Source organism: Clinocottus analis, unplaced genomic scaffold, assembly GCF_023055335.1.
Source record: "Clinocottus analis isolate CAN_PGR_092001 unplaced genomic scaffold, fCliAna1.0.p SCAF_6, whole genome shotgun sequence".
In the NCBI taxonomy this organism is placed as follows: domain Eukaryota; kingdom Metazoa; phylum Chordata; class Actinopteri; order Perciformes; family Cottidae; genus Clinocottus; species Clinocottus analis.
This window is the reverse complement of record NW_027176218.1, coordinates 22,974,886-22,985,315: the sequence shown is the minus strand read 5'-3', so window position 1 is coordinate 22,985,315 and position 10,430 is coordinate 22,974,886. Positions and strand designations below refer to the sequence as shown.

The 10,430-nt window shown below is 47.7% G+C and overlaps 1 protein-coding gene across 1 annotated transcript; it reads left to right on the top strand.

Moving 5' to 3' along the window:
• Positions 1–2,958: 2,958 nt before the first annotated feature.
• Positions 2,959–9,160, top strand: LOC137803778 (olfactomedin-4-like). The gene is made up of 5 exons (XM_068602504.1): positions 2,959–2,991; positions 3,072–3,230; positions 6,927–7,139; positions 7,686–7,818; positions 8,286–9,160. Exons 1-5 carry the CDS (start codon positions 2,959–2,961, stop codon positions 9,158–9,160), a joined length of 1,413 nt encoding a protein of 470 aa, XP_068458605.1.
• The last annotated feature ends 1,270 nt before the right edge of the window (positions 9,161–10,430 follow it).

Below are 10,430 nucleotides of genomic sequence, written 5' to 3'. Positions count from 1 at the left end.
GTGTCCTGTGAGTGTGTGTCCTGGGAGTGTGTGTCCAGCGTCACGTTTCTGTCACTTCCTCTGTGTGGTCAGCGTTGCAGCAACTCCGGATCTTCCTGTAACGTGCTGTAACTCTGGTCACATGACATCTGTTGCTTCAGTCCATCCTGTTGCTTCCTGAACGCTTCTTCCTTTTTTTATTCGTGTGAAAGTTTTTTGTTTTGGGCCGTACAAATAAACTGAATTGAAAAGATGGACGTCATCGGGGAAAACCCCGTTGAATATTGACCACGTTGCAAATATCTACAACGTGTGAGTTCACGTCCTGAGTGATGTTCAACGCCATGTTGCGCAACACAAATATACATAATACAAGTTGTTTAATCTGCAAATAAATAGACTAAATTACAAAGTACAGATATTTTGAAGGACATTACCAAGAGGATGATAAAAAGAGAATGACGTGGCGTGTCGTTCTCCTCGTGGCGTGTCGTTCTCCTCGTGGCGTGTCGTTCTCCTCGTGGCGTGTCGTTCTCCTCGTGGCGTGACGTTCTCCTCGTGGCCGCGTGACGTTCTCCTCGTGGCGTGACGTTCTCCTCGTGGCCGCGTGTCGTTCTCCTCGTGGCGTGATGTTCTCCTCGTGGCGTGTCGTTCTCCTCGTGGCCGCGTGTCGTTCTCCTCGTGGCGTGTCGTTCTCCTCGTGGCGTGTCGTTCTCCTCGTGGCGTGTCGTTCTCCTCGTGGCGTGTCGTTCTCCTCGTGGCCGCGTGTCGTTCTCCTCGTGGCCGCGTGATGTTCTCCTCGTGGCCGCGTGACGTTCTCCTCGTGGCCGCGTGATGTTCTCCTCGTGGCCGCGTGATGTTCTCCTCGTGGCCGCGTGATGTTCTCCTCGTGGCCGCGTGACGTTCCACTCGTGGCCGCGTGACGTTCCCCTCGTGGCCGCGTGACGTTCTCCTCGTGGCCGCGTGACGTTCTCCTCGTGGCCGCGTGACGTTCTCCTCGTGGCCGCGTGACGTTCTCCTCGTGGCCGCGTGACGTTCTCCTCGTGGCCGCGTGATGTTCTCCTCGTGGCCGCGTGATGTTCTCCTCGTGGCCGCGTGATGTTCTCCTCGTGGCCGCGTGATGTTCTCCTCGTGGCCGCGTGACGTTCTCCTCGTGGCCGCGTCGTTCTCCTCGTGGCCGCGTGACGTTCTCCTCGTGGCCGCGTCGTTCTCCTCGTGGCCGCGTGATGTTCTCCTCGTGGCCGCGTGACGTTCTCCATATCTCACGTTCTCGTGTGCTTCTATTAGAGTTGCAAAATTCCGGGAATATTCAAAGTTTGAAACTTTCCACGGGAATTATAACAAGAATTAACATTAATATCATCAAAACGTTCCTGAGTGGATGTCGTCCTGCTCAAACACATTCATGTGGCCTCAAGAGCTCTGCTGCAGTGATAAGTTGCTCTGCTGCAGTGATAAGTTGCTCTGCTGCAGTGATAAGTTGCTCTGCTGCAGTGATAAGTTGCTCTGCTGCAGTGATAAGTTGCTCTGCTGCAGTGATAAGTTGCTCTGTTGTAGTGATAAGCTGCTCTGTTGTAGTGATAAGTTGCTCTGCTGCAGTGATAAGTTGCTCTGCTGCAGTGATACGTTGCTCTGTTGTAGTGATAAGTTGCTCTGCTGCAGTGATAAGTTGCTCTGCTGCAGTGATACGTTGCTCTGTTGTAGTGATAAGTTGCTCTGCTGCAGTGATAAGTTGCTCTGCTGCAGTGATAAGTTGCTCTGCTGCAGTGATAAGTTGCTCTGCTGCAGTGATAAGTTGCTCTGCTGCAGTGATAAGTTGCTCTGCTGCAGTGATAAGTTGCTCTGTTGTAGTGATAAGCTGCTCTGTTGTAGTGATAAGTTGCTCTGCTGTAGTGATAAGTTGCTCTGCTGCAGTGATATGTTGCTCTGTTGTAGTGATAAGTTGCTCTGCTGCAGTGTTAAGTTGCTCTGCTGCAGTGATAAGTTGCTCTGCTGTAGTGATAAGTTGCTCTGCTGCAGTGATAAGTTGCTCTGCTGCAGTGATAAGTTGCTCTGCTGCAGTGATAAGTTGCTCTGCTGTAGTGATAAGTTGCTCTGCTGTAGTGATAAGTTGCTCTGCTGCAGTGATAAGTTGCTCTGCTGCAGTGATAAGTTGCTCTGCTGCAGTGATAAGTTGCTCTGCTGCAGTGATAAGTTGCTCTGCTGTAGTGATAAGTTGCTCTGCTGCAGTGATAAGTTGCTCTGCTGTAGTGATAAGTTGCTCTGCTGCAGTGTGAATTTACAGTGTGTAGATTTCTATTTCCATTTATGTTCATGTTTCATGTTTATGTTTATGTTATAGGTTTATATTTATGTTTACGTTTATGTTTCATGTTTATGTTTCATGTTTACGTTTACGTTATAAGTTTATATTTATGTTTACGTTTATGTTTCATGTTTATCTTTCATGTTTATGTTTCATGTTTATGTTTACGTTATAGGTTTATATTTATGTTTACGTTTATGTTTCTGCAGACATTCCCATGCAGCTGCATTCAGCCTCCGGCTGAGGTCGGCCTGCAAAGTCTTGTTCTAAACTACATTTTAGTTCTGTTTCATGCTTTGGCAAAAAAACTTAGGCACATTTTTGTTTTTCAAAATTCCCGTGGGAATTTACTAGAAAATGTCCGCCCCTTTGCAAACTAGCTTCTATTGTGAAATACATCACATGATCGAGTTCAGAGAATATTGTGGAGGCAGGAAACCAGACGAGGAAGGTGGGAAAGTCCCGCGTCGACCTTCACTCTTGTGAAAGTGCAGTTTCCCTTGTGGAGAGTTTCACATCCCTGGGAGGAGCCTGGGAGGAGCCTCCAGCCTCCAGCCTCCAGCCTCCAGCGTCCAGGCTGACAGAAGACGTCCTGGAGGCAGCGTGTTGTGACCGAGTGTCCAGAGCAGAGACTTCAGTCCTCCATCAGACCTCTCAGGTGTCCTGCTGCCACCATGCTGCTGTTGCTGCTGCTGCTGCTCTCCTCCGTGAGTTCCTCCTCCACACGCTGCTCATGTCATGCCGTTGCTTCTTTGAGTTCCAGCCTCAGTGTTCTGTGTGTCCGCAGTGGGACGTCCGGGCCCAGCGCCTGGCGGGCCGGATGCAGAACGGCTCGTGCTCCTGCGCGGTGAACGCCACCATGTGGCGGTTCCCCACCGCCGGCTACAGCGCCGCGCTGAGAGAGCTGCAGACCTGTGAGGGCGCACTGAGCGGCCTGCAGGAGAAGGTGAGGCGCCACACCGACATACTAATGACACGGGACATACTAATGACACGGGACATACTAATGACACGGGACATACTGATGACACGGGACATACTGATGACACGGGACATACTAATGACACGGGACATACTAATGACACGGGACATACTAATGAAACGGGACATACTGATGACACGGGACATACTGATGACACGGGACATACTAATGACACGGCACATACTAATGACACGGGACATACTGATGACACGGGACATACTAATGACACGGGACATACTAATGACACGGGACATACTAATGACACGGTACATACTGATGACACGGTACATACTGATGACACGGTACATACTAATGACACGGTACATACTAATGACACGGTACATACTAATGACACGGTGCATACTAATGACACGGGACATACTAATGACACGGTGCATACTAATGACACGGTACATACTAATGACACGGTACATACTAATGACACGGTGCATACTAATGACACGGTGCATACTAATGACACGGGACATACTAATGACACGGGACATACTAATGACACGGTGCATACTAATGACACGGGACATACTAATGACACGGGACATACTAATGACACGGTACATACTGATGACACGGGACATACTGATGACACGGTACATACTAATGACACGGTGCATACTAATGACACGGTGCATACTAATGACACGGTACATACTAATGACACGGTACATACTAATGACACGGTACATACTAATGACACGGGACATACTAATGACACGGTACATACTGATGACACGGTACATACTAATGACACGGTGCATACTAATGACACGGTGCATACTAATGACACGGTACATACTAATGACACGGTGCATACTAATGACACGGTGCATACTAATGACACGGTACATACTAATGACACGGTACATACTAATGACACGGTGCATACTAATGACACGGTGCATACTAATGACACGGGACATACTAATGACACGGGACATACTAATGACACGGTGCATACTAATGACACGGGACATACTAATGACACGGGACATACTAATGACACGGTACATACTGATGACACGGGACATACTAATGACACGGGACATACTAATGACACGGTACATACTGATGACACGGGACATACTGATGACACGGTACATACTAATGACACGGTGCATACTAATGACACGGTGCATACTAATGACACGGTGCATACTAATGCCACGGTACATACTAATGACACGGTGCATACTAATGACACGGTGCATACTAATGACACGGTACATACTGATGACACAGGACATACTGATGACACGGTACATACTAATGACACGGTGCATACTAATGACACGGTGCATACTAATGCCACGGTACATACTAATGACACGGTGCATACTGATGACACGGTGCATACTAATGACACGGTACATACTGATGACACGGTACATACTGATGACACGGTACATACTAATGACACGGTACATACTAATGACACGGTACATACTAATGACACGGTACATACTGATGACAAGGTACATACTGATGACACGGTACATACTAATGACACGGTACATACTAATGACATGGTACATACTAATGACACGGTGCATACTAATGACACGGGACATACTAATGACACGGTGCATACTAATGACACGGTACATACTAATGACACGGGACATACTAATGACACGGTGCATACTAATGACACGGGACATACTAATGACACGGGACATACTAATGACACGGTGCATACTAATGACACAGGACATACTAATGACACGGTACATACTAATGACACGGTGCATACTAATGACACGGTGCATACTAATGCCACGGTACATACTAATGACACGGTGCATACTAATGACACGGTGCATACTAATGACACGGTACATACTAATGACACGGTACATACTGATGACACTGTACATACTAATGACACGGTACATACTAATGACACGGTACATACTAATGACACGGTACATACTAATGACACGGTACATACTGATGACAAGGTACATACTGATGACACGGTACATACTAATGACACGGTACATACTAATGACATGGTACATACTAATGACACGGTGCATACTAATGACACGGGACATACTAATGACACGGTGCATACTAATGACACGGTACATACTAATGACACGGGACATACTAATGACACGGTGCATACTAATGACACGGGACATACTAATGACACGGGACATACTAATGACACGGTGCATACTAATGACACGGTACATACTAATGACACGGGACATACTAATGACACGGTGCATACTAATGACACGGGACATACTAATGACACGGGACATACTAATGACACGGTGCATACTAATGACACGGGACATACTAATGACACGGTGCATACTAATGACACGGTGCATTCTAATGACACGGGACATACTAATGACACGGTGCATACTAATGACACGGGACATACTAATGACACGGTACATACTGATGACACGGTACATACTGATGACACGGGACATACTGATGACACGGGACATACTAATGACACGGTACATACTAATGACACGGGACATACTAATGACACGGTGCATACTAATGACACGGTGCATTCTAATGACACGGTACATACTAATGACACGGTGCATACTAATGACACGGTACATACTAATGACACGGTGCATACTGATGACACGGGACATACTGATGACACGGGACATACTAATGACACGGTACATACTAATGACACGGGACATACTAATGACACGGTGCATACTAATGACACGGTGCATTTTAATGACACGGTACATACTAATGACACGGTACATACTAATGACACGGTGCATACTGATGACACGGTACATACTGATGACACGGTACATACTGATGACACGGGACATACTGATGACACGGGACATACTAATGACACGGTACATACTAATGACACGGGACATACTAATGACACGGTGCATACTAATGACACGGTGCATTCTAATGACACGGTACATACTAATGACACGGTACATACTAATGACACGGTGCATACTAATGACACGGGACATACTAATGACACGGTACATACTAATGACACGGGACATACTGATGACACGGTACATACTAATGACACGGTACATACTAATGACACGGTACATAATAATGACACGCTGGATATCGGATTCATTCCTAAAGCTCGGCCTCACTAGAGACACGTCGAGGTTTCATGTTGGTGTTGTCGTCATTGTGCGTCCCTCTGGTTGTGTGTCTCTTTGTTGTCTTGTAGCATTTGTAGTCTTTGTGTTTTACGTTTCTATTTAGTCGTTTTTCTGTGTCTATTTGTAGTTGTTTTGTGTCTTTTTGTAGTTTTGTGTCTATTTGTAGTTTTGTGTCTATTTGTAGTTTTGCATATATTTGTAGTTGTTTTGTGTCAATTTTTAGTTGTGTTGTGTGTATTGGTAGTTGTTTTGTGTCTCTTTGCAGTCGCTTTATGTTTCTTTGTGGTTTGTATTTTTCTCTTTTGTTCATCTTTTGCTGTTGAGGTTTGATGAAGGTTCAGGAATCTCTTCGTGAGCAGGATGGAAATGAGGAAAAGAAGAATGTTTAACTCAGCATTCAGACTCTGTGTGTGTGTGTGTGTGTGTGTGTGTGTGTGTGTGTGTGTGTGTGTGTGTGTGTGTGTGTGTGTGCGTGTGTGTGTGTGTCTGTGTTCCCCTGCAGGTGGCGCTGTCCAGCAGGCGGCTCCCTGAGGTCGGGGCTGTGATCCAGAACGTGTCGCTGCGGCTGCAGCCGCTGCAGTACCTGCAGGATGAGGGTCTGTACACGGAGCTGCAGCTGCAGCTGCTGAGCCGAGAGCTGCAGCTGCTGCAGGACGACGTCACCGCTCTGCACAGCCAGCTGGACAACGCTGAGACCAGCAGGCTGTCCTCAGAGGTACCGCAGGGCCATGGGGGTGCGACGCACCGGCGTGAAAGTGAAACAAACCAACCCAACTGAAATATTACATGAAGAGAAAGCACGTGATCATATGAAGAAATACAACCAAGTCGTTTTCAAATATCTCCAAATGATCAGTGAAGTCACTAAAGTGCTCACTTCTGACAGTTCCTCATCATGGAGAGACATGGAGGACTGAAGCATTGTGGGAAATATAAAACACACTGTTTGAAAAATAACTACGCTCCTTTGGAAACGTCTCTCAAAGCTGAACGCTGCTGTGATGCAAAACATACATATTTTAGAATAGTACTAGTAGTAGTAGTCGTAGTACTTTTTGTTACTTTTGCAAGAGATTGTTTTGCATATACGCTGTTCTTCTGTGTGTGTGTGTGTGTGTGTGTGTGTGTGTGTGCGCGCGCGTGTGTGTGTGTGTGTGTGTGTGTGTGTGTGTGTGTGTGCGTGTGTGTGCGTGTGTGTGCGTGTGTGTGCGTGTGTGTGTGTGTGTGTGTGTGTGTGTGTGTGTGCGTGTGTGTGTGTCAGATGGGTAAACTGCGTGCATCAGTGGACAGGATGGCGGCGGCGGACATGACCAACATGCAGGCGGTCAGAGAGAAGCTGCGCTACCTGAAGAACGGCGCCGCGTCCTGCAGCTCCATCCCCAAAGACTTCACAGGCGAGAACTCTGCTGCAGAGCAACACGTTGCCGTCAACATTGTGACGCAGCAATCTATAAGTAGAACAATTTTTTTGTCAAAACAAGTGAACAATTCCAATATTGTTGCATTGATTAAATGGTTTTAAAACGTGTCAGGATATGAACTAAACACTAAATGTTTTTAAGTTCCACTGGAAGTGGTTCTTAAGCGACGAGGCAGCGTCTCATGGGACATCCACCAGGTGAAGCCTCGTCAAGGCCGTCACAGACTTCCCTCTGGGTTTCCCATGATTCACCTCGACGGTGTTAATAAAGAACTGAACATCTTCCTTCTCTTTTCATGGTGTCGGCTGGCATTCAGGTTATTGATATAAAATATAAATATCCAGGAGCCTCAGGGAGGAAAGCATTGACCAGATCTGCCACTACTCATGTGTTATGATCCCAGACTGGACCGCAGGTTCACTTCCTCCTGGTGTCTGCAGGTCGGGACATGCACTGCCTCCACGGCCTCATCACCAGCATCAGCGAGCCCGTGCTGACGAAGCTCAGTCCCTATGGGAAGACCCTGGTCTCGGGGTCCTGGGGCAAAGAGGCCCAGATGGGCGGTCCGGGCCAGAAGATCAGCTACTGGGTCCAGACGCTGCCCAGCAGCCAGAGCTGGGGCAACACGGTGCGCGTGTACCAGACCTACGAGGACTTCATGGCCTCCGCCAACCACAAGGACTTCACCGTGGCTCCGTCCTACAGCCACGCCGACAGCATCCAGGGCCCCAGCGGCGTGCTGCACGGCGAGGCGCTGTACTACCACTGCGCCCGCTCCGCAGACGTCTGCCGCTACGACCTGAACAGCAACGCCGTGCGGCGGGCGACGCTGCCGGGCGTCGGCGTGGGCTTCAAAAACACGTTCCCGTACTGTTACTACGACTGCCGCGCCTACAGCGACGTGGACCTGGAGGCGGACGAGTCGGGCCTGTGGGCGCTGTACGCCACCGCGGGGAACCACGGCAATCTGGTGGTGAGCCGGCTGGCGTGGGACGGCGAGGCCGAGACGCTCAACGTCACCCACACCTGGGAGACCAGGCTGTTCAAGAAGGCGGCCACCAACGCCTTCATGGTGTGCGGCGTGCTGTACGCCACGCGCTACGTGGACGAGACCCACGAGGAGGTGTTCTACGCCTTCGACACGGCAACGGGCAACGAGGACAACGCCTTGGCTCTGCCGCTGGAGAAGGTGGCCAAAGGCGTGGCCAGCCTGAGCTACAACCCCACCAACCAGCAGCTCTACATGTACAACGACGGCTACCTGCTGGCCTACCAGGCGCACTTCCTGGGGCTGGACCAGCACCACGCCGCGTGACGCGCCGCGCCGCGTGACGCGCCGCGCCGCGTGACGCGCCACGCCGCGTGACGCGCCACGCCGCGTGCTGGAGGGTCCGGGCTCATGGCGTCCTCGTGCCGTCTGATCACCAGACTTCGCTTAACCTTTTGGAAACCGGGTGTGAAGCCCACTTTAAGTCCCAGCATGCCCCATTCTGACAATCTTTTAGCATAAAATACGTAATTTTTCATTTTTGAACCCAACAACACAGTTTCTTGACTGAAACTCCTTCCTAACAGGACAAGTCTTTGTTTTATTGTGATTATTGTTGCAGGTTCTGATTCTTTAGGTCCTAATCTTTCCATAAAGGTCTTATTGACGCTCCAGGAGGCTTTTTGGGGACTCTGGCTCATATCATGCTGGATGTTCATAGTTATGATCAAAATATCTTTTAAAAGTGATTATTTTTCCAGAAAACACTCAAGCAGGTAGAAGGAGGTCTGGAGACAACACCTGGCCAGATGTAAACCTGCATCAAATCATGTTGTTAGGTCTTCACACACTGCTGGAACAAGTGTTTGTAATGTAACACAACACGTGTTTGTAATGTAACACAACACGTGTTTGTAATGTAACACAACACGTGTTTGTAATGTAACACAACACGTGTTTGTAATGTAACACAACACGTGTTTGTAATGTAACACAACACGTGTTTGTAATGTAACACAACACGTGTTTGTAATGTAACACAACACGTGTTTGTAATGTAACACAACACGTGTTTGTAATGTAACACAACATGTGTTTGTAATGTAACACAACACGTGTTTGTAATGTAACACAACACGTGTTTGTAATGTAACACAACACGTGTTTGTAATGTAACACAACATGTGTTTGTAATGTAACACAACATGTGTTTGTAATGTAACACAACACGTGTTTGTAATGTAACACAACACGTGTTTGTAATGTAACACAACACGTGTTTGTAATGTACCACAACACGTGTTTGTAATGTAACACAACACGTGTTTGTAATGTAACACAACACGTGTTTGTAATGTAACACAACACGTGTTTGTAATGTAACACAACACGTGTCCATAATAAATCCTGAGAAGCTTCTTTGTGTTCTGTTCTCTCTCAACTTGAGCCCAGAGAGATTCTTCAGCTCCATATTTAGTTATTATTTGTTTTTTCTTGTTGCTCCATCAGGTTGAAAACCTTCAAAACACAAAAAGCAAAAGTTCTACAAAAAATGTAAATAAACAATTTCAATCAACAAATGAATTGTGGCGGCAGC